The sequence below is a fragment of the Ambystoma mexicanum genome, chromosome 5q (genome assembly GCF_040938575.1).
Source record: "Ambystoma mexicanum isolate Mex_15411 chromosome 5q, UKY_AmexF1_1, whole genome shotgun sequence".
In the NCBI taxonomy this organism is placed as follows: Eukaryota; Metazoa; Chordata; class Amphibia; order Caudata; family Ambystomatidae; genus Ambystoma; species Ambystoma mexicanum.
Genome location: NC_090933.1, coordinates 523,314,496 through 523,340,221, shown reverse-complemented (window position 1 = coordinate 523,340,221; position 25,726 = coordinate 523,314,496). Strand labels below are relative to the sequence as shown.

The window sequence follows — 25,726 nt, the reverse complement described above, 5'->3', positions numbered from 1 at the left end:
TATTTAAACCACACCCAAACAGCAGAACATGCTTCGAGTTATTCTGCACTCCTGCAGCGTAACGCTCACCGTGTCTAGCTCCTGCTCATCTGCTTCTCCGGAGGCCCGATCCTGAAGCCCTAGATCCGGATTCCATTAATAACCTGGAAGAACAAGAACAGCATTAGCAAGCAAGAACACTTACCTGTGAAGTAACCGGCCCTAAATCCATCTTGCGCTTCGTTTACCTCGCCCATCTCCGGAGTTCGCCGCAACCTGCAAAGGTAAAGAAACAAGGACAGCATCAGTAACAATTCTTACCTGGGCAAGCAGCGAGTCCTGGCAGCACCCTGCGCTTCTCTTACCTCACCCATTTCCGGGTTTCACCACAACCTGCAAGGGAGAAGGAACAAGGTCAGCATTAACAAAGCACTTACCTGGGCAAGCAGCGCTTCGATCGCTCATCACTCCGGAACATCACCAAAACCTGTAAAAAGAAGAGAAGAGAACACAGGTTAGCAATTAACACCAATAAACAGCGCAGCGCTCCGTGCATCAATAATGCACCGTGGTCTTTGCCATCGGCGCGGCAACTCCGAGATCGCAAACCATCCCTGTGAAAACAAAAAAGGACATTGTTAGGGAACAGCGTAGTGGAGCAAGACGCCGAGAAGACAGAGAAAACGGAAGGAAAGAAAGAGACAGACTAAAGACGGAAAAGACATTATAACTCACCTGGAAGACAGCAAGCAGAGTCGGAGTCACAGCCGGTCTGGACCCGACATAAGGGCACACGGACCAGTGAAGCAACTAGGTCCACGGAATGCCCGTACCAACCAGGCGCCCATGCACAGAGACGCAGGACGTAAGGTGCGCAATAACCCCAAGGGAGGGGATTTGGACCAGAGGGAGTTGGGAGTCCACCCATCACAGAACCATTATCTTAACCCTCCATTCTCCTGTTATAGGCGCTACCCAACGTCTGGCACATAACCAAGCAGAGAGGGGTCTGAGATAGTGCTTAGACCTCCATCCAGTATCGTGTGGCAGATATGGAGAACAAGAGTTGGAAAACTTCCAGGCCCGGCAAGCGTAGAGGTCCGTTTGTCGTGTGAAGGAAAAGAGCCACAGACCTCACACCTTGCCCTGCCTGTGATTTTGATCAGTCACCAACAACCGTCTCGGATGCATGCTGTGGAGGCATACATAGACAGCGGAGCCGTTGGTAACTACATAGACCAAGGGCTGGCAACAAGGATGGGGCTTCCCCTCTGTCAAAAAACGACAACTGAGAAGGTCACCACTGTCGGCGGCATGGAGATAGCTTCTGGTCCTGTAACTCAGCGCACAGCAGAATTGACCCTTCTGTGCCAAGACGGACATCGGGATGCCATTGCCTTCGACCTTATCAAGGCCCCTCAGTTCCGGGTGAGTCTAGGGATGCCGTGGTTGGTGGCTCACAATCCTAACATCGTCTGGCGAGCCAAGAAATTAGCCTTCTCCAATGAGTGTGCTCATGCGTGCTACCAAGTGGAAATGCCATCGTCTGACCCAGAGACACCTGTCCAAGATAAAGAAGCGTTGGTACTAGGTGTAACAAGTACACTACCAAGCAAATACCACGATTTTCAAGACGTTTTCCGAAAAGAACAGGCTAATACCTTACCCCCTCACAGGCCATATGACTGTCAGATCGACCTCGTACCTGGTGCACAAATCCTGTGTAGTCGAATTTATGCACTCACCGAACCTGAAAATCTCAGTTTGAAATCATATCAGGATCAATACCTGGCAAATGGTTTTATCCGCCCGTCCAAATCCCCGGCAGCCTCGCCCCTATTCTTCGTACCCAAGAAGGAGGGGGACGTGCATCGACTACCGCGCACTAAACCAGGTTACAGTTAAAAACCGTTATCCCCTACCCCTTATCCCAGAACTGCTGGACCAAGCTAAGGATGCCCAAATTTACCCCAAATTGGACCTCAGGGGGGCATACCATCTTGTGCATGTAAAGAAAGAAGACGAATGGAAGACCGCCTTTCGTACTAAATATGGGCTGTGCGAATATCAGGTGATGCCCTTTGGGCTTTGCAATGCTCCTGCCGCATTCCACTACTTCATGAACGTTGTACTATGGAATTGGCCGATGTATTATGTGTCCTAGTTTACATCGGCGACATCTCGGTGTACTCCTCTTCTAAACGGGACCATGTCAGGCACATTCGCTCCGTCCTTGCAAAACTCTGATAGCACCAGCTATACGCCAAACTTGAAAAATGTTCTTTCCATGTCAGCGAAGTAGAGTTCCTTGGTTTTGTCCTCCCTCCCAGAGGCGTCCGGATGGATATGCCCAAAGTAGACGCCATCCTTAGCTGGCCATCACCATCTTCAATCCAAGGTGTTCAAAGTATGCTCGGCTTTGAGAACTTTTATCGCTGATTCATCCCGGGTTTCTCCCAGATTGTGCACCCGATCACTTCATTATTATGAAAAAAACAACAAACTGTTCCAATGGACAGAAGAGGCGGAGAAGGCCTTCCAGGAACTCAAGAAAAGATTTACCTCAGGCCCGGTGCTACGACACCCTCGCCCAGATCCCCCATATGTAGTGGAAACAGATGCCTCCAGCATGGCAATGGGGGCTGTTCTTTCCCAAAGGGATCCCGAAACAGGCCAGTTACATTCCGTGGCCTTTTGGTCGTGAACATTTACTACACCTGAACTTAACTATGCAATAACAGACAAGGAACTCCTAGAGATCAAGGCAGCCTTTAAGGCGTGGCGGCATTACCTCCTAGGCGCCAGACATACCATCACAGTAATCACTGACCATCGCAACCTACAATACCTCAAGATGGCAAAGGCTCAGTAATCCCGTCAACTGCGATGGGCTTTATTCTTCGCAAAATATGATTACATAATCACGTACCGACCTGGAGTCCAGAACGGAAAAGCCCACGCCCTATCCTGCATGGGTATTGATGAGAACGCATTTTCAACCCCAGACCCGGTGGCCATTATTCCAGTTGACAAACTACTAGGACTTACAACAATGTTATCTCTGGACGAACTCCAAAAGGAAATTCGGCTCCTAATGAACACTGAGGCTCTACAAGACTGGACCACTCAAGGTGAACATTACACAACAAAGAACCAACTCCCGTATTTCAGAGGGCGTTTATATCTACCAAATAAGGCACTACAAGAACAAGTTATCCAGGAATTGGCAAGGCCCTAGCCAAGGTGAAAAGAAATTATTGGTGGCCTATCTGGCGAAAGGACATTACGCAGTTTATTCTGTCATGTGGCGTTTTTGCACAGAATAAATCCCAGAAACAAAGACTTGTGGGCCTTCTTCAACCCCCTGGAAATTCCACCTGCACCTTGGCGCGCACACTCCCTCGATTTCATCACAGATCGGCCTTCCTGTCAAGGGTTCAACACTATTCTAGTGGTTGTTGACCTATTCTCTAAAATGGCCCATTTCATTCCGCTTAAGGGTCTACCAAATGCATCCAGTCTGGCAAAGGTGTTTTTAGAGCAAATCGTACAATTACATGGTTTCCCCTCCATCCTAATTTCTGACAGAGAGAGTCAGTTTGTGTTTAACTTCTGAAGGAAGAGTTGTGCAATTGCCCAAATCGATATTTGTCTGTCCACTAGTCACCATCCCCAAACTGATGGCCAAACTGAGCGGACGAATCAGACACTAGAGCAATACCTACGGTGCATGTTACATCAAGTGGAAGAAAGCTGGAAGGATGTGCCGTGGATAGCCGAATATGCCTACAACAACTCGCTACACACCAGTACCGGACAGAGTCCATTCTATACCGTATATGGAAGGCACCCACGTACTTCCGAATTAGATACCCCCATGGCCTTGGAAATGCCTGCGGTGAAGAGTTTACATACGACCATCATTCAAGCCTTCAAAAAGGCAGCATAAGACTTGATCCAAGCCAAAGAAAGACTGAAACGATTCTCTGATCAACACCAAAGAAAAGCCCCAGACTACCAAGTCGGAGATGTTGTCTGGTTGGCGTCTTGGCACGTGCCCATAAGAGGAACACAAACATTTCGTCCCAGATATCTAGAGCCCTATACCATAAAGGCTTTTATAAATCCCTAGGCAGTAAAATTAGCTTTACCACCAAATATGCAGATCCATCCTGTATTCCACGTGTCACTCTTAAAACCTGTTCAGCCTGGAACTCGGGTCAAAACGCCACCAAATCCGGTACTGGTTAACGGAGAACCCGAATTTGAAGTCAAGGACATCCTAGATTCTAAACTCACCAGGTCCAAGTTATATTACTTAGTGGACTGGAAGGGATACAGCCCTCAGGACAGGACATGGGAGCCTAGCGAGCACGTCCATGCGCCACACCTGGTAAGACGATTTGATCGGAACCATCCGACCAAACCAGGGGCAGACGGAGGAAATACCTTGAGAGGGGCCATAGGGGGGAGTGCTTTCACGATCCATGCCCCTGACCCCATCAGGTGTAACAGCCCCCTGGCAGCAATGGGGCTAAAGCCCTTCACAGTGGCCCCAAGGGCCTTAAAACTCCATCAGAAACATACATAGAGTCAGTCCTGGCGAAGGCGCCAGGCTCATTATCAGGAATAAAGCAATACCAGTTTTGGACAAAAATCCAACATGGAAGCCTATTACACAGCTCAGTTCTTTAGAACCAAGCCATGCGGTCTAGTGTTTTGGGTGTGGCTGGGCCTGGAACTACTTGGCCTGGAACTACTTTACCTGGGCTATTTAAACCACACCCAAACAGCAGAACACACTTCGAGTTATTCTGCACTCCTGCAGCGTAACGCTCACCGTGTCCTGCTCATCTGCTTCTCCTGCGGCCCGATCCTGAAGCCCTAGATCGGGAATCTATTAATAACCTGGAAGAACAAGTACAGTATTAGCAAGCAAGAACACTTACCTGTAAAGTAACCGGCCTTGAATCCATCCTGCGCTTCGCTTACCTCGCCCATCTACGGAGTTCGGCGCAACCTGCAAAGGTAAAGAAACAAGGACAGCATTAATAACAACTCTTACCTGGGCAAGCAGCGAGTCCTGGCAGCACCCTGCGCTTCTCTTACCTCGCCCATCTCCAGGTTTCACCACAACCTGCAAGGGAGAAGGAACAAGATCAGCATTAACAAAGCACTTACCTGGGCAAGCAGCGCTTCGATCGCTCATCACTCATCGTTCGGGAACAGCGTAGTGGCGCAAGACACTGAGAAGACAGAGAAAACGGAGGGAAAGAGACAGAATAAAGATGGAAAAGACATTATAACTCACCTGCAAGACAGCAAGCAGAGTCAGATTCACAGCCGGTCTGGACCCGACATAAGGGCACACGGACCAGTGAAGCAACTAGGTCCACGGAACGCCCGCACCAACCACGCACAGAGACGCAGGACGGAGAGTTCAACGCACAAACACCTAAGGTAAGCAATAACCCCAAGGGAGGGGATTTGGACCAGAGGGAGGTGGGAGTCCACCCATCACAGAACCATTATCTTAACCCTCCATTCTCCTGTTATATGCGCTACCCAAAATATGGCACATAACCAAGCAGAGAGGGGTCCGGAATAGTGCTTAGACCTCCATCCAGTATTGTGTGGCGCCCCCGTGGATACCAGGTGAGCGTGACACTAATCTAAATCTAAGATAGGAGCCATCATCAACCATCAAATGAAAATAAGGCAGTCCTAGTGGCGTCTTGTCAAATAAAAAACGCCTATACTAAGAAACCTATTGCCAAACCTTGCAACTAAAAAAAAAAAGGGTGTGGGATAGTTCTCAAGAAAAGAGAGAAATGTTCACAAATAATATGTACCGATGGGTAGCTTGGTGCTCCATTCCCCACGTTTTGAGCACGGGGCAAGGTGGGATCTTGGAGCACAGCACAGTCTCGAGTTTCCCCAACACGAGACAGTTCCACTTGCAGCTATCGGGAACGTCAATGCCAAGTCTCGTTTCTCCTGAAAGTCTCTTGCCTTTGAGGGCCTGACGTAGACAAATAACAAAACAAAAGTTCCTTTAACAAAAAGTTTGTTTCCACAGTTCACATCGAGTGATGGCTTCACCCTTGGGTCCCCCTCTTCTGGGCGCTGACCCCCCTTTAGTTTCAGCCTCCCTCCACCCGGTTCACTATGGCTTGAATGGACTTTTGGGTGATAGCTTCACCCATGGATCTCTCTCGTTCGGGCTCGGACCCTTCTCCAATTTCAATGGGCCTCATTACGAGTTTGGCGGTAACTGTGCTGGAGAATTCCGGCAGGTTACCGCCGGACTCGTATTACAATTCCACCTCCATGATTGCCGGAATCACCGTGGCATTACAACCCCGGTGACCCGATAATTCTGGAGGCGGAATTCTGTTAATCCCCATTCCCATGGAGTCCCATAGGACTCCATAGGAATGGGGAAGTGGAAACACCGGCACCATGCTGTAATGGTGCCGATGTTTCCATGTCCGCCTTCAGGCGGGTGGTGTTAAACCCGCCAGGTCAGACCTGGCGGGTATGACACCTCCCGCCTGCAGGACTCTTAATCAGCCGGTCCGGAAGAACGGTGGTGGCGGATTTACCACCACCGTCCTTTCCGGACCGGCTGACTCATAATGAGGCCCAATGTCTTTTTAAACAGTTCAAGTGGCCGTCCCTCGGCCGGGTTTTACCTTTGTCAACACACTATTTCGTGGGACTTTAGACTTGCTCCTCTTCTGGGTTCACTCTTGTGAATGTTCACATTTGCATTTTTACTATGTTTGTGGTATCCTCTTGCCTTGCTTTCTTTACAGTTCTAGGTCAAAGGGTTTCGACTGTACAGGGATTTTGCTCGACCTCCTGTATGACCACTTTGACCTAACTTGACGGCTTTCCTACGGCCTTCTGGTATCTGTAGTTTTACTCAGATGGGGATCGACCAGAGTCTCTCGAGTTAGCACCCATGTGGTGCTGGTTCCCTCTGCAGCTGGTCTCCCCTTCAACAGTTTTACAGATCTTTGAACTTGGTTCAAGTTGCCACTTTGCAACATTAATTCACCACAGCCTGTCTCTTATCGGTTCTTCCCTCGACTCACCGGCTGTGATGAACCGGTTGGCTTTCCTCGTAACTGGAGTCCATGCTGGGACCACGGTAGCAGGAGTTTCCCTCGCTCCCCCTTATCAGCGTCGACATGATCTGTGTACTATTAACATCTGTTGCAGCACACTTGCGCTATTGTCCTCGGTCTTACGATTCCCTCTGCAGAGGTTTCGCGGCTCTACTTTGAAGAGGGCAAGGTCGTATCCCTCCTTGTCAGCCTCTCGATATTCATTGTCTTTCTCCTCCTTTTGAACTGCCAGGTCTCGATAGCTGTCTCATTGTGTGGTCCGCCTTGCTCGCATTATGCTCTCTTGCTCCACCTTTTATCCCTGTGGGGAAGGGAAAGGGCAGTCAGGTGTGTGTACTTCTGCTCAATTGCCTGACTTTGCCTGGCCCTTGTATTGGGGCATGTCAGGTAAACGGCTCGGGTGTGAGTCTGTTCTCTGGTCCGTCGTGCAAAAGTGTTCGTGTTGGAAAAGGGAGGGGCAGTGGTTTTAAATGTCCTGCGTTATAGGATGGGGAAAAGGTGTCGAAAGCAGGGGGATACCGCATTTCAGCAAGTTTTAAGAAGAAAAAGGGACTTCTCTTCTCTATGCCGCCTTCTTCTGGGATTGCTTGTAGAAAAGCCTCAGCGAGGCCTGGATCATTTCACTGGGCAAAGGTTGGTCGGGATGGATGGTGGTTTCTTCTCCTTTCCTTTCTTCGATGTTAAGAGATTTATCAGCCTCGCCAAAACCTAAAGTCACCTCCTTTCTATTTATCTGGTTTACTTTCTTTGAACTAAGGGACCATAGCCCTTTCCAAAATTCTCTGCACAATTCGGTCTCCCTGATGTACCTCAAAAGGGACTTTGCCATGATTCTGTAAGAGAACCTTCATGTCTACCACTAAAGTCGGGTCAATAACGCCCGTGAATTTACAAAGCCAGATTTTGGGGTTAATCGTATGTAACACCCGGGAGGGGGCATCAAAATCATTCCTATTTTCCCAGGGGGTATAATAGCTTCCCTACTGTTACAGATATCAAACCCTATTGATTCCTTAGTGGTGATGCAAGGGTCAGAGGCTCTCTAAGGTTTTGAAATTGTAGGGTTCCCCAATTTGTTTCAATTGAGTCACATTCCACTCGTGACACCATATGTGAGGATCACATGGTGGCAACAGTAAAGACGGACACAAGTGATCACAGTTCAAGGGTGTTTATTAAACTGTATGCATGTTGGAAAAACGCCTATTCTAAATCCAAATCCAAGATGGGAACAAGCGTCGACCATCAGCTGAAAATAAGGCAATCCTAGTGGCGTTGTGTCAAATAAAAAAGGCCTATACTAAAAAACCTATTGCCAAACCTTACAACTAATAGAAAAAAGGTTCTGGGATAGTTCTCAAGAAAAGAAAGAAGCGTTCGCAAATATGTCAGGATGCGTTAGCTTGGTTCTCCGTTACCCACGTTTTGTGCACCAGGCAAGGTGGGATCTTGGAGCACAGCACAGTCTTGAGCTTCCCCAGTACGAGACGACAGTTCCACTTGCAGCGATCAGGATAGTCGATGGCCAAGTCTCGTTTCTCCTGAAAGTCTCTTGCCTTCAAGGGCCTGACGTAGATAAATAACAAAACAAAAGTTCCTTTAACAAAATAGAAGTTTGTTTCCACAGTTAACATTGGGTGACCCCCTCTTAGTTTCAGCCTGCCCCCACTGGGTTCACTATTGCTTCAATGGACTTTTGGGTTATAGCTTCACCCCTGGATCTCCCTCGTTCGGGCTTTGTACCCTTCTCCAATTTCAATGTATTTTAAAAAGGTTAAAGTGGACATCTATCGGCTGGGTTCATCTTTGTCCACACACTGTTTCTTAGGACTTTAGACTTGCCCCCTTAGTGCCAGCATCCCACTTCTGGGTTCACTCTTGCCAACATTCACATTTGCATTTTTACTTTCAATGTTTGCGGGATTCACTTCCCTTGCTTTTTTTTACAGTTCTTAGGTCAAAGCAATGGACTGTACAGGGATTTTGCTTGACCTCCTGTATGACCACTTTGGCCTAACTTGACAGCTTTCCTACGGCCTTCTGGTATCTGTAGTTTTACTCAGATGGGGATCGACCAGAGTGTCTCGAGTTAGCACCCACATGGTGCAATTTCAATCTGCAGCTGGTCTCCTTTTCAACACTTTTACAGTTCTTTGAACTTGGTTCAAATTGCCACTTTGTGACATTCATTCACCACAGCCCGGCTCTTATCGGTTCTCACCTCGACTCACCGGCTGTGATGAACCGCTTGGCTGGAGTCCAGGCCGGTACCCCGTTAGCAGGAATTTCCCTCGCTCTTGCTTATCAGCGTCGACACGCTCTGTGTACCGTTGACATCTGTTGCAGCACACTTGGGCTATTGTCTTTGGTCTTCCGATTCCCACTGAAGAGGTTTCGCGGCTCTGCGTCGAAAAGGGCAAGGTCGTATCTCTCCTTGTCAGCCTCTCGATATTCAGCGCCTTTCTCCTCCTTTTGAACTGCTGGGTCCTGATAGCTGTCTCGTCATGCGGTCCGCCTTGCTCCCACTGTGCTCTCTTTTATCCCTGTGCGGAAGGGAAATGGCCGTCAGGTGTGTTTAATTCTGCTCAATTGCCTGACTTTGCCCGACCCTTGATTTGGGAAATGTCAAGTAAACGGCTCTGCTGTTAGTCCATTCTCTGGATTTGTCCTGCAAAAGTGTCCATGTTGGAAAAGGAGGAGGAGGGCAATGGTTTTGAATGTCCTATGTGTGTGGGATGGGGAAAAAGGTGTTGAAAGAAGGGGCATAATGCGTCTCACCCGTCTGTGTCCCTCTCCCCGAGGACCCCCCATCCAGGTGATCCTCCCCCACTGGTCCAACTCCAGGAACTGGATCCAACAGCAATGGCAGAGTCCTGGCCACCCAGCTGACAGATCCCCGGGGACTAGCTAGGGGGCAGACACCTTCAGGTTTCTCACACTATATGTACTGACCCTCTTTTAATGTCACTTCTATCTTTTAAAAGAAGAAATAAAGAAAGATTGACTACTTCCTCCTTGGTGGTTCTGCTCCCTTCCCCACACACAACACAGCCTTAATTGGAACACTAAAAGCGCTACTGGTGAAATAAAAATGTCAACCAGGTCTGCCTTCAGCTGCTCGATTTATAACTACATGGCTGCCCTTCACTGAAGTCCTGTGAAATATAATCATTGCTAAAGCCAACAGTTTAAGCGTGTGTATCAATATTAGGCATTCACCAGGCAGTGCTGTTATATGCCCAGGTACTCTCACCACTTTGCAGCTGCTAACATCAAAGGACAGTTAATACCACTACGGCAGTGCCTGGCAAATGCCTTTCCCATGCCTATTCAAAAGCCAAAACTGTTGGCATTGCCAATGCTCATTTAAGAATACCTTTTATCTGTGTGCGCTTCCCAGCACGGGAATAGGATGAAATCGATTAGAAATGCATGTCGTCTGGGCACCTTCAATACCGGGGCGCATTTGTTTTTCTTATGTGTAATATCCCTGTACAGCCCCACTTCTCCCTGTGTATATATAGCCCCATGTTAGGGAGAATTCTCTGTTTAGGCTGAATTTCCTAACCTAGTGAGTCCCCCAGCAGCTTTGCTGGATTTCTGGAGTTTGTTTTTTTCTCCTGCCAAGAGTGAGACTCTTGTTCTCCCACTCTTGGACATGATTTGTGGTGTTCCTTTGACTGTTAATGTGTTTTATGGGCTATGGGGTCCTTTACTCCATAGGGTCTCATGTGTTTTTACTATGTGTGTTACACAGCACCCTCCGTGCAGTGACACAGGGGTGTCATAGTGACACCCCACCATAGACTCCATACCCTGGGACTGACTACTGTCTCCCAGGGCATGTAAAGTCACCATTGGCTTTACTAGTCCCAAATTATGAACAGAAACCAGTACAAACCGTCATATTGTGGGCGTACTGGTCGGGGCAATTCGATTGCCCCGGGGTCTGTTAGTCGAGGGGGCACGTCTCCGTCCCCCCTGATCGAGTTTTGGTTGGTGGCAGTGAATACTACTTTTTATATTCGACCGCGAATATATCTCTATGGGATTTTCCCATTGTTCGAGGCTACCAACTTTAATTATTTAATTCTCATAGCCTCGAACATACCACCGGTTTATTTATTTAATATTAATTCGCCGGTTGGTATTTTTTGCCAGGATTCGATTCTAAAATGGCGTTTGTGTTCTCTTCTGTGACTCCAACCCAAGTCGAGCCCTTTTTTCCACTTTTTGGCGGGCTTCTCCACAGAAGCCTCCAAAAGTGGTGCCACTCTGTCTGGGTACCACAGGGGGTGTGGGAGGGGGTTTAGGCACCCTGGACTGAGTTACCTTGGTAACTCAAGTCGCACTCTTGTGTGATTGGCCCAAGTGGTGAGCCGGCCAGCTCACCACTTAGCATGTTTGATTGACAGCTAGGCTGAGTGAATGGGGGTGTGCTGCATAAAAGCAGGGCTTTTGGGACTGGAACTTCAGAAGTCGCCACAGGAACTGAGAATCCGACGAGGGAGAAGCTGAGCTGACCTGCTACGACGACACCACCGGTGGAGCCCTGCGGAACCGACTCACCACTTCCCGATGACAGAGAAGATCTCCCGGCTGCAGAGTCTTCTTCCCCTGACTGGTGGGCACAACCAGTTTACCTTCTTTTCCTCACATCCCAGGATGTCTGGTGGTCGAATTGCTCGTGCCAAGCACCCCGGCAACCGGATAGCCACTTACCACTGGACCGCAAATAAACGGACCGCTCCTTTTTGACCTGAGAACTCAGCGGCTGGTTTCTTCCCTGGCAGTGCTACGGACTCCTGTCTTCCTCCCCGACGAGATCCTCTTTTCCCCCAGACGAAGCACTGACTTGCATCCGCTGCCAGGAACAACTGCCCCCGCTGGAGTATTCTCACCACTTTAAGGTACCGTGTCCGCCAGGCCTCCCTTTCTAAAGATTGCAACAAGGTAATAATAATCTCTTAACCTTCTGGACTGGACTGGACTGGCCGCCTTGACCATCTAACTGGTCCCTTTCTTTTGGTCCAAATCTTTCTGAACCTTTTCGAGACTTTTGTGCACTTTTCAACCGTGTCACCTTGGACACATTTCGTTCGGATCCTCTTAAAGTGGATCCGGCTTTCTGAACTCTAACTTCACGGTTTGACTCTGCCTTCCTCTCTTGCTGTGTTCTTGTGAAAGTGTTGGGATCTGTTTCAATTTAAACTCCGCCTTTCTTTCCCTTTTTAAACCGAATCATTAGAGTGCCATCTGCGTTAAGCGCTCACCGCTGTCTGAAAATAAGTGGGGCTTTACTTGAGACTTGTCTAATATTCTTTTGACTTGTCTAATATTCTTTTAAGGGAGTGTATATCTTTTAGTGACCGTGTTTTTGAACTGCTTAATATTAGTGCCTGTGTGTTTTATTAGATGTGGTTTTAAATAAATAATTATATCTCTTTTACACCAAGCGCTGGTCAGTGTTTGCTTGTTCTACTGTGTTCTTCTGACCTATTGTGAATACTCTGTATACTGACTAACTCTTCTTGAGGGAAGTCTGACTGTTCAGCCACAGCTACCAAGTGAATCTTTGTGGTACAGACTGCTACCAAGTGGGTTTACTGCCAAACACCTGTAGTCTTAAATCTTTTGCAGTGGTCCCAGAGGGAACTGCACAGGTTTCTGCCTAACACCTCATCATGAAGTTATTTAAAACATGACTTTATAATCCATATATGTTTAAAATATGCTTTAAATGCACACATTTTGACTAATTGTAGTCAACATTTTCTTGGGGGATACTCCCAAAAGAGTTGGGCTAACGCGCTGTGCTTACTCATTCGGCAAAATATGGGGCCACTGTGAAAACATTTTCCAGGGCCACTTTTGGTTCCCAGTCCAGCCCGGCAAGGCACCCATCCACAAGGTATATCTCCAGTTATCACTTGCACAAATTCAGCTGTCGGTGCAGTGATAAGCTTGGACAAGGTCATTGACCAGTTGTTGCTCCCAAGTTATTACTTTCTTTTGCTAAGTAAGGCCTCAATGTTGCCGCATTGTCCATCCTCCACAGACATCCTTTAGAAGGTTCCAACTTCTTTTTCTCTGTAGTGTTTAAATTCCTTAGAGGATAGAACATTCTTCTATTGAATCATTATATGTCAAGACCTGATGTGCGCATTATGCTTCAACTTATTTTATTCTACTCTTCAGCAGATTTAAATCTTCACTTTTTAAACTTTTTTTTGTATAACACCACCACGGTAGTTCTTATGACAATGTCCTTCTCTTTGCACCCTATAATTTACTTCCTGCCCAGGTTCCCCCCTTCTTTTTCTGCTCTTCACCGAGTTAAGTGCAGTTTGTTCTTGCTCCTGCTTTTAGGAGTATATTTCAGTGTTATTACATGTTTGTTTCTTAATTATTGTTGATGCTTTGTTATGGCCACTGCTTTTAGACTACTCCATATGCCGATATGTTTGTAAAAGGTGCGCGTTAATTGCAGGGCTCTGCACAAATTTTCAGATTTTATCGCTAGCAGCAATTTCGGGAGTCATGTCAGCATTATTGCATAAGTGCGGTCGGACCCGTGAGTATCGAACTCACTCTTGGCCACCCGGTTCACCTTTGGGATACGAGTGATGCGATCAGGCGTAAGGAACATTTCCGAAAAAAGCCTAGGCCGCGCAAATCCCCATGTGACTCCCTACCAGGCGTCGACACAGCGTTTCCATACAATGTTCACCAGGGCAGAGGCAGCAGTCGCCTTCTGCTCCACAGATGATCATTTGTCAGCAGGGGGCATGCTTCGAATTCCGAAAATAATAGCCGCAGGTGCTGCACCATACATATAGTAGGCAATGCGTTCCGACGATCGGAACAGGGTCCATCACAACGCTGCACGCCACATAATCAGAAGTCCCTTACTATTTCCTGACACAGAGCAGACCGCAATCTTTTGCAAGCTCTAATGGACCGCAGAGCTGGGCAGTGAGCACATTGATCTTTCCTCACTGGCTTCACTGATCACACAGTTTTGAGGACGTGCCATTCAACCTGCTGTGTTCAGGTAGCCAGGCACCTTTGTTGGATATAAGTGAGACTAAACTATGGAGTCGGAAGACGGTAGTGAGGGTAGCCCGGAGCAAGTGTTCGTAGAAGACGCTAATTTGACTCAGTTTTAAGAGGGTCTTGGGTGACTCCCTGGTCAAGGCAGTGGTACAAGGGGTGCGGCCACTGCAGGAGAGATTGGAGGCACTAGAATGCTTGATTGAGGATGACCTGAATAGAAAAGGCACTGATGGTACTGACAGTATATCTTCTAGTCAGCCTCATAAAGTTGAGGCTCTTAAGGGGAGAGAAAAGACCTGTAAGAGGAAAACCTCTTCGACTCCCCCGGACCAAATGAAGTGTGAAATGAAGGCTCCTGAGGCTGTTGATGCTTTTGACAAGATTAAAGACGCTTTCATGCAATGGTCGACTGTTCCAAGCCTCCTACCCCCTAAAGTCCAAAGCTTCCAGAGATCTAAAAAAAGGCATGGATCGAGCCTGGAAGGGATGCCAGGAGAAGGTGTTGGACCTGGCAGGGCCGATCGCAAAAATTATGGACCTGGTTGACAGGGCCAGGGACACGGGTGAACGTGGATACACTGGCGAGCTGGGCCCAATGAACCGTATGCTTTCTAGACAATGCAAACTGCACCCTTTCATTCCAAATGAGAAGGGGCCTGTTACTGAAAATTGACCCCAAACTAGGAGACATGGCCTCATATGAAGCGGGCAAAGCAGCATAGGGGCTGCTATTCGGAGAGGCGTTTGCAAAGGAGATGGGAACGTTTGTGAGCTCATATCCAGCCCTGGAGAAGGCTGTCCTCTATCAAGAAGATTTTTCCGCCTGTGTTTTTTCAGGGACGAGCCACAGTATAGGTCATGCGTCCAGTCGTTTTCAATCAAAGAGACAACCTCGGAATCCCAGGCCCAGTACTGGGAGTCAACAACAAGGCGCGTTCTTCCCAGCCAGAGGGAGTGGCATTCAGGGACGCAGAGGTAAATTATATATCTGTCACTAAGGGGCACAAGCAGGTGAGAACTGGGGCAGGACGAGATTTGCTTAGAAAATTGACAAAAGCTTTACAACGATGCCTGGCTGCTACAAGCGGTTACAGGGTTCAAGCAATAGTTCATTGCAGAGCCTGTACAGAATTTTCTGCCCAGGCAGCTAGCGCGAGCACAGGAGGACAACAGGCTCCTATAGGAGGAGCTACAGCAGTTAGCCAGCAAGGGTGCGATAGAGCGCCTCAAGAGTGTGTTCCCCGCGTTCATCAGCAGCATGTTTTTGGTCCGCAGAAAGGCGAAGGTGCGACCTATCATCAATCTAAAGAAGCTCCATGGTTGGTTGATTTACAGGCACTTCAGAATGGAAGGGACCACCCACTCAGAGACCTTCTCCGGAGAGGGGACTGGCTAGTAAGGATGGACCTGAAGGACGCTTATCTGAGAGTCCCAGTTGCCAGCGAACACCGAAGATACCAGAGGTTCCTGTGGAACGGTCTGGCATCGCCGCCCTGAGCTTTCGCAAAGATTATGAGGCCAGTGGTAGCAGCAATAAAGGAAAGAGGTATGAGAGTCTTTATTTACCTAGCAATGTTCTTATATTAGTGAAACAGAGGGGGGGGTCTGGGAAACTTGTCGACCAGCACAAACACAGCCCATTGACTTGTTCTTGGGTGGATGGCCCCTGGGAGAGTCTCAACCAAGTCTTTAGCTCACTGTTCTTTTCACAGAGAAGACATTTCCCCACATATCATTCTTTGTCCTGCCCTGGGGCAGTCCAGCACCGAAATGCTAGGCAATTCTCCTGTGAACAAGAGTACCACAGCAGCCCCATACACGTGTTTCAGCCTAGTTGGGCATCATCAGTAAGGTGAAGCTGTGCCTCTCTAAGAGCAGTGAGCAAGGGGTCCACGTCTGGATTCCCCTGGTAATTTAGGGTGAGACCCAAAGTTACTTGTATGCTAAACAGAGGGGGGTCTGGGAAACTGTCTACCAGCACGTACACAGCCCATTGACTTGTTCTTGGGTGGATGGCCCCTGGGAGAGTCTCAACCAAATCTTTAGCTCACTGTTCTCTTCACAGAGAATACATTTCCCCGCATATCAGTCTTTGTCCTGCCCTGGGGCAGTCCAGCACCGAAAAGCTAGGCAATTCTCCTCTGAACAAGAGTACCACAGTATTAGCCGAAAGCAAACAGGCGCTTCTGTGGCAAGTACAATGAGCGTTGCAGCTCCTGACGTCCCTGGGTTTCGTTGATCAATCGGGAGAAGTCTGTGCTCATTTCCACACAGCACATGGAGTTTCTAGGCTTCATAGTGTTTGTTTATTGAATTTATATAGCGCTTTAAGCCAAAGCGCTTTACAATACAACAACAGGTACAAAAGTGAGAGAAGCATATTTACGAACATGAACAGGTCATTAGAACAATAAGTAGAACTATTTACAAGGGGGGAGAGGGTAGGTGAAGGGAGTTACGTTGTAGGATTTGAGGTAGAGGGTGAGAGAGGGGGAGGGGGAAGGGAAGGGGGAGTGATCTGGTGTTCTCATTGCCCTTAAGTAGTATTTGTTACAAATTTAATGTCAGAGGGGAAGGAGAGAGGATGGGGGAAAGGAGGGGGGCAAGGGTAGGAGGGGAGGGGAGGGGAGGGGTAGGGAAGGGAAGGGAAGTCAAGGGGGGGTGAATAGTGGATACCATAGTGTATACCATGAGTGCGACTCGAACTACCAGCAACCAAGATACGGGTGATAAATGAGTTGCGAACAGCTCTAACGAAGACCTTGATATTGATATGTGCGCTAGCAAGGATTGCAGGCTTGCTGGCGGCCTCTATAAAGGCAGGTCCAGCCCCCTTACATTACAGGGCTCTACAGAGATTGACAATTTGTCACCTTCAAGTAGTTCTGGGGTATCGCCAGGTGGTGCCCTTGGACCATGAAGGGGGATTAGAATTAGAGTGGTGGCACCAGACCATAGAGGCTTTGAACTGTCGGACGATATTTGGGGACATACCGGAATTAGTGATAGTCAGATGTGAACAGGGCCGGCTGGGGTGCAAGATACAGGCAATTGGAAACGGGAGGCAAATGTTCACAGAGGGAGTTGGACCTCCATATCAATTGCCTGGAAATATTTGCAGGTTTCTTTGCAATGAAGGCATTTGCGGGGGACAAAGCGGAGTGTTTTATACTTCTCAGGATGAACAACATTTTGGCAGTGAGGTATATCAATCACCTAGGAAGCACCAAATGCAAGATGTTGGTAGAGCTGACTAAGGACTTCTGGCATTACTGCCTCAACGGGGTAATCTCCTTGACAGTGGTGTACCTCTGAGGAGCCCAGAACGTGGTAGCGGATTGGAATTCACGCTATTTTCACTACTCTGCTACTGGATGCTATACAAGGGAGTTTTCGCGCAGATTGAAGCCCTGTGGGGTCCCCTTGACATAGACCTGTTTACATCCAGATTGAACAGACAGACAGGTTCTTCAGCTGGAGACTGGATCCGGAAGCCCTAGGGGCGAATGCATTTCTACAGTCATGGTCAGGAGCATGGCATGCTTTCCCTCCCTTCATGATGTTAGCCAAGACATTAGCGAAGATCTCTAGGAGAAGACAGAAGTATTGATAGTGGCGCTGAGCTGAAAGTCATAAGCATGGTTTCCAGTTCTGATGGAACATTACTCGGATTTCCTGCAAATAATTCCTCACTGGCAAGATCTGTTGTCGGATCCAGCAGGCAGTTAACCTCTGATGATGATGGAGCAACTGCCTCTGCTGGCATGCAGGGTGTCTGGTGCAGAAGGAGCCTGCCAGGCATTTTGGAACCGGCTGCCGAGTTTATCAAACAATCTTGGACACCCTCTACACTCAGGAGCTATGACTCTGCATGGAGGAAGTTAGAGCAATGGTGCATCCAGCCCGGTTTACATCCCGTTTCGGCCCCTCTAGTACAGGTGATGAAATTTGTAGCCGCTTCTGCAAAATGAGGGTGCAAGGTATTTCGGACCGTGGGTGTGTACAGGTCAGCCATTTCAGTGGGCCATGAACCAGCTTAAGGTGCTCCAGTGGGTGAGCACCCAGCGGTTGTATGGTTGCTGCATGGGGTAAAGATGTGCACACCCCCACTGCCGAAGTATGCTTATTTGTGGAATGTCAACTCAGTCTTACGGCTCTACGTGAACTGGCCACGGAATAGGGATCTATCTTATCAGCGAGCGAAGTGAGACCGTTAGGTGTGACTCAGCTGCTCATAATACGCAGAACGCCTTTTAAACCGGTAGCAGTGGCAACAAATGCCAGATGGCTGCGAGAGGTTATGACCCTGGCAGGCGTAGATATGTTGCAATTCGGAACACAGTCTGTATGAGGTGCCATGACATCTAAAGCATGTAGCTCTGGGGCTAGCGGATTGGTTGAATGATTCTACTTTTAAGACATTCTACTATAAGCCAGTTTCCAGCCTGGCATCCTCCGTAGTGCAGAGCTTTGAACAAGCATAATGCTTGCATCCGGTCTTGGCATAGAATGAAGATTACCCAGGCTTAGAGCACAGGGAGTCTTGATTCTATTGAAGACACAGAGGTGAGCATTTTCACACCCTTACACAATGTATATATGTTTGATGACTGCGATGTGTGTGTATATATAAAGAGTTTTTTTGGCGTGGATTGCGCATTTCCCACCGTGACCTGTTTCTTGTTTGCCTGGGGAGGATCAGAAAGCAGGATGATCCACAGAAAGCGATGCAGAGACGGAGCTTTAATGTTTGAATCGTCAGAACAGGACTGTAGTCTGGAGGCGGCACGTTTCTTGCCAGCTGGGGCACATTGGCGGCAGTGGTCGTTGTTTGCTTGATTGTTCAATGTCAGTTGAGATGCATCAAAAGAAGAGGAAAGGACCTGGGCAAGATGTGACTTATGGGGCCCATAGAGAAGAAACAGGTTATAAGAACTACCAGAGGCTCAGGATTTGTTGGGATTTGTAGTTCAGTCACGTTTGTGTTTTTTGGTGGTGTTACAAAAAAATTATAATACATTTAAAAAGTGAAGATTTAAATCTGCTGAAGAATAGACTAAAAGAAGTTGAAGCATAATGCTCGCCTCTGCATCTTTAATAGAATCAAGACTCCCTGTGTGTAATCCTGGATAATCTTCATTCTAATGCATTATCCATCAATTCCTTAATTTAGAAGCGTAATTGGCAGTTGCAGCTGTCATCTGTAACTTTTCACAGCAGGATTTGTAGTGTAGTTCAGTGCTGTGACTGGCTGACTTTATGGCCCCGGAAACCTCGCTGCCAGTGCATACATGTAGAGCATACCATACCTGTGATAGCAGTTTCTTTTTTCCGCATGCTCTGTGCACTACTTCCTAATGGGGATTTTTTCTATCCAAGAAAATGTTTTCAAACTACAGGGACTGCACTAACACAGAACATTTTTCTCTGGTGTTCGAGAGTTGAATACAACATGGCAGAGTGTGGTTCTTTGCGAAGGGATGAACCTGAAGGCCATTTGAGAATATTCATCAAAGCGGACTCTCAATCAGCCCTGTCAGAATCATGTCGATTTTCTGAAGAAGGGAGGCCCCACTCCTGAAAAAGTTCCCTCACCAGAGAGAGAACAGACAAACACATACCAAATCACAATTATTCAAGAAGTGAACCCCATCACTGTTCACTCTCATCTCACAAAAAAAAGCGTTGCTGTCAGAGGAATTTGAGAGAGGCGGACTGGACTCCTCTGACACATTGAGATGGCAGGAAACATGACCAACTGCTTCATCCTCTGTGGAGCAGTGGGAATCATTTAGTAAACAAATGTTATATCTTTGCAAAGGCCTCTGCACCAACGGCAGAGCAAAGGCCCATCGCTCCTTCAATTGCTGGCAGAGGCACCTCAGATGGTAGCAGCCGTACACTTCAAAGCTCAGCTCTTGCTTTAATCATCTGAGCCCTTCAGTGCTGAAGGCGGCATCGGTACATCAGTGCTGACCCTGAGCATCGACTTGCCAGTGACTCTGTCACAGCAGAAAGAGGACTTTATTTCACTTTTGAAGGACACTGACTCTTATCTGGCGTCGAGAAAAAGATTGTTTGAAGCAGGAGGGAAATTTATGACAATGAAGACCTGTGATTCCATTTTAATTACAACCAATTCTGGTACCCATGGACAAATTCCTGAGTTTACTACTAAATACTGTGAAAAATTCCTAGCAGATGCCTTACCCCCTTCTCACTGCTCTGTTTCCTCCCTCTTCACAAATCCTCTGTCGTGGGCCACTGAAGTGACTCTGCATGCGCATGGAGCATTAGTTAATGGTGGCGAAGCCATCGGAGCTCATTAAGTGTTTCCTACAGAAGGGAAAGTACTGATACAGACAGATAAATAGGCCTCAGATAAATCACTGTAGCATCGAGGCCCTAATGCCCAAAGGGAATCTGCCCATTAAATAGGGGAAGACATCATCATGGCCTTAATTCTACCACCCTGACCAGCCTTGTTATAAGCTTCAGGAACACCACGAGAGGAGCAGGTTTGGACTAGGACAGAAAAATAAGCCTAGAGCAAAGGTGGCCTACATTCAGTAATGCTGTTAGTAGCAAGGGCCTCCTTTTTTCTACTGATATTTAAGCAGAGTGGAGGCTAGGTTGATCTTTCAGACTTCTGAGCATGCAGAGAGAAGAAAACTGGAGGTTAAAATAAATGTGATTAATGAATTTGCCTGAAAGGAAACAACATGGAAGAAATTGACATTATGCTCAGTTAGTAAGTACCCTCAGTGAGAGTGGAACATTCATAGTGCTCAGAACATGTTTTTAAAATTACAGTATTTTCACACAGGTTGATCCAAAGCTTTTTGATGCCTCGATGGGCTAGTGGATGCATGATGAGGATCCGCAGAGACCCATTCAGCTGCAATAGAAGACTGGTTTTGGCCATATGTTGCTGTACCTAGGCATCTGAATATGTTATATGTGCATATTGAGCTCCAGCTGACCTATTATGGCAGAATTTGCACTATGACATTCCAGATGTCACGTGATGGTACTATGTGGACATTCAAGTCTTTCCTTGGGCATTAAATGGTAGTAGTTGGATGTATGATATTGATATGTGGGTGTCTGATGACGGTACCTGGATTTATGATGCTGGTGCCTGGGAAGGTGATGCCCTGTGTGGTCCCGTGAAGTGTGACGAATCCCAAGATGTCGTCCCTTCTCTCTGAGGGGGAGCCCCTTCCAATGAGGCTAGCGGGGTGAGGCCGCTACCCATTTGGCCCCTGGGGATGATACTCAGCGGGAGGATCTCATGGGAAGACCCTTCCCCTCTGAGGACAAAAGAGAACAGCTCGGGAGAATGTGGTATGACAACCCTACACCACACCTTGTACACCTGCCTATCCCAAGTCTGAAAACTTAATAACAAGTACTGAGATGAGGAAGAGCAGGGACTGCCTAAAGGAGACCTACTTGACAAGTACTGGGATGAGGAGGAGGTGCAGATAAGGAAGAGCAATGCTGAAAACTGTAATGAACTAGTCTTTTGTGTCTGCTTAGGATAAAGACAAAGGAAGGACTTAATTTGTTGTCAAACTGACTGTTAAGCCAGCCCCTGTGCAATAGAAGGCGTGGAAGCCGTGAGGCGCGGGAGCGGAGAGACGGCGGAAGCCGGAGAGCAGAAGACCCTGTCTTGTTGCAGAAGGTGGCACTCCAGAAATGCACATTGTTTGGTCCTTTAAAAGTAAAGGATCTGTGACCAGGTTGACCACGGGGTCCAAGAGCCACACTTACCTTGCCTGCAGCAATTGATCAGAGGAGCTGACGACCGTGGAGGAGGAACGGACAGCCAACTCCTGTCCCTCAAAGAGCTACCACCATGCGCAGGAGTCCCTAGAGGTAACGTGGTGACGGGGGCTGGGACTTAGCGAGGACAGCAGAGCCTAATCCAGACGCAACAAGGCTCATGAGACCTGTGAAGATGCCCAAGAGGGTCTGGGACCCAAAGAGCAGTTGTGAAAATTACTCATACGAACTTGGAAAGGGGGAAAGCAGGGTCTGGCACCCTGAGAAGAGAATCGTGAAGATTGGAGGGACTCTCCTTTGTGATTGTGGTCAGGGAAATCCACTTACTACCAGGGAAGGGTCGAGGACCCAGCAGCAAGAGCACAACACGGGTCATCTGCCTTGTGGTAATACTTGGGAGAAAGGGGCTCCAAGTACCATAGGACAAAGAAGATTAGAAATACAGTTCTAGGGCCCGCACCCACAAGAAGAGAGGAGTACAAATCATCTTCATCGTGGAAGTACTTGGCAGGGGAGTGAACCAAGTCTGCCCAAGTCTGGAGACGGGGAAGCCTGGGTCTTGGACCCTCAATGTGAAAGTCAAAAATTATTGAATAGTGAAAGCAAAATGAGAAGCCATGGGAAGCGAGTCATTCCCCCTGGTGGGGTTGAATTGTGAAACCAAGTGAAAAGAGACCAGGGGAAGGGAGTCATTCTGCCTAGTTGTAGCGAACTCTGAAGCCAATATGCCAGGAGAAGGGGGTCATTCTCCTGGTAATCAAGGCCAGGGGAAGGGAGTCATTCCCCCTGGTAACCATAACTGTAAGAACTTTCTGATACAAAGTGTTGAAAGACAAGCAGTGTGCCTGACAGAGATAAAAGTGCTGAAACGTTGTATTTTGTGTTGGAGGACAATTTTGACCCGGGGAAGGGAGTCATTCCCCTAAGAAGATGCCAAAAGCTGGAAGTGAACTTTTATCCCGAGTCCAGAAGAAGGCAGTCCTTCTTCTGGACCAAGAAGGTCTACTTTATCTCTAGTTTAGTTTTAAGTGTAAGGGACCGAAATAGAGTTTTTGACACAGGACGGTGTATTATTGATTTACACCGAGTATTCTGACAGAACCCTTAGTGTTTTTGTTGAGTCAGGCACACCCCTCTTAGAGATAGGGGAAGTTAGGTTTTCTCTTTATGTTCTTGAATAATAAAAGTCTATAGCAATCACCATGCCACCTGTATGTCCGTCTCCTCCTGCACCCTTACAGAAGCCAGAACTGAGCATGTGCAACTTTACCTAGGCTTGTATTCCATTAGACAGCTTGAATTTGCATGTCATGCTACACCACTAATAAGATGGGCTTTCCTGATCGTACAAGGCTGTACCTAGCCATCTGATGGCTTTACCTGGATGTAAGATTGTACCTGGCTGACCATTTGTGTCTATATCTGGCTGCATATGGCGTGAAATATTGACCTTGTCACTGATTAATTTGTTCGTTTTGCATAGCAGCGTCATAGCTACAATCTTTCTAATGCCATCCTTGTACCATGGTTTAAATGTGAAAATACATGGTGTAGACGTTTCATTTGCAGTTGGGAGACTATGTTGGACTGACTTATTATTAATACATGTTTGTTTTGCAGTTCATTACAGTTCATATCCGCAGAGTTTCCGAGCTGTCATTGTGGAAAAAACGATCAAGGCCTTAAAGCTGAATTCTAGAGATGCCAGATTGAAATTTCCACGGCTTCTTCAAATCATAGAACTATATCCAGCCGACACCTTGGACCTTATGACAAGAGAGGTCAGTTTAGGTGTGGATGTAATCTGCAAGCCTACAGAATATTTCTCTGTGATTGTGTGTTTTGCATATTAATTCATGGTTTCATTTCTTGCTTGCCATTGGCTGTGCAATCAGATCTGCTGGTTGTAAATTAGGGTAGAAAACAGAGGATAGGCAGGCAGATTATGGCGCTGGTGTCAGTCCTATGATCACAAACCAGTAGTGATAATTTACAGACATTTCCATCACATTTTTCACGCAGCTTCTACCTTTTGCACAGATTTCCACATGGAACTTATTCCCAGTCAACCATACGCAATCAAGTGAGCTTTCTTCTCATGAATACCTTCTTCTTTGAAAATGTCCATGCGTTCATTTTAAAAACCATTACCTATTATACAGTAATTCTAAATCAATATTAATATTTTCATGAGAAGAGTTGACTTTGTACATGGTGTTTGGTAGTGACCATCCTCTTCGGCCACGTTCATCTTAACCGCACACCAGGACGAGGAACATGTAGGCAAAATTGTAGCTCTGTCAGGAACAGGTCACCAACTCCCATTGTTCTACCGATTGAAGATGGATTTTAAGGGGGTTGTAGGCAAGCAATAGTTAGTAGGGGGTTGTATTGGGTTTACATATGTCATCACCATCAAAAAAAGGTGTGTCCGTACACAGCGGCCTTCAGATGAGTCAACATTACCTGAAGCCAACAGGGTGGAAGGAGGATTGCTGGTACTTTTCAGTTAAAATCTGAAAACAAACCATTTGTTCTAGTCCATTGTAGGCATACACTGCTGTCATTATACTGGGAGTCCTTGTCCCCAACAGGGTAACCACTCCCAGTGAGGTCCCACTTGCCCAGATCCATAGGGACGGTCTTGAGAAGCAGGCTCACCTCCCTTGCCTCCTTTTGGAAGAAAAGGTGATCTCCCCCTGGCCAGGGGCATATCTTGCATCCTGGCCAGGGCAAAGGGTCATCTATGGGCCAGTCTACTATGGCTGCAGCATCATTAGCGGCGGCACCATCTCAACCACTTTGAGTTCTCCCCACATTTGTCTCCCATTAAAGGGAGGGTCTCCGAGCACTGTGCAAGGTTGAAGGAGGTAACCTCCGTTGCCTGAGCCCTGCAGCTGTTCAGGTGGGGACATTGCCGCCCCTTCCTCAAAAGACCACCAGACAGACCACCTCCCCCGTCCTTAACAGCTGGAACCAAAGCTCCATTAAGAGCTGAAACCCCTACTTTTAAAGGGTGCAGTGGAGTACCAGCTGAGCAGAAAGGGTCTGGCTGGTACTCCCACCATTGCCTGGGGAAACCAGAGTTTTCATCAAATATATTTTGCAGAATTACTGATTACTGTGGAAATCGGCATGACAAAATCATTGCATCCCGATATGATCGGATTATATCTGACGTGTTCACATATCTTTAAACCATATATAAAATTTCCGAACAAGGGGAGCAGAGATTGCAGGGGTGTCCCCTGCTCCCATTGTATGGTATAATGGGATCAGGGCTGCTGGGGTGTCCCCTGTTTCCATGGAAGGATTGTGGTGGATAAATATCTGGGAATCATGTAGTTTTTGGAAATGTCATCTTACAAAACTGTGCAATGGTGCTATCATGTGGAATTTGACAGTATTGTAAGATGACATTTCCAAATAAACATAATTTCAGTGCTCTTTCTTTTTTGGATGAACGCTTTTCGACCGTTTCCTATGCACAGCATTATCACACGATCAAATCTGTTGCGTTGTAATCACCCTAAACCTTTCTTGGGGACCAAGAAACAGGAAGGACTCCTTTGCATCAAGGCAGTCTAATCCAGCCAATGAAAATTATTCAGTTAATACTTGGTCCAGTAATGGGAAGTTATATCATCCATCTTGTCCTACGCAGGACGGTTGTGACAGCCACATTATGCAACCCACAGTTAGGCACCTGGAGGCCTTTAAGCACCAGAGATGCACTCCCACTATGTGAGATGATACATGTGGGATTCTTC

General features: G+C 47.4%; 1 protein-coding gene across 1 annotated transcript in view; it reads left to right on the top strand.

Annotated features, from left to right (window-relative positions):
* The window catches only part of PRKDC (protein kinase, DNA-activated, catalytic subunit), a 3,362,625-nt gene that overhangs the window by 2,740,592 nt on the left and 596,307 nt on the right, over positions 1–25,726 (top strand). The window contains exon 73 of the mRNA XM_069621025.1: positions 23,577–23,737. Within this exon, the coding sequence (XP_069477126.1) occupies positions 23,577–23,737 (161 nt within the window). The remainder of the gene's footprint in view (positions 1–23,576; positions 23,738–25,726) is intronic.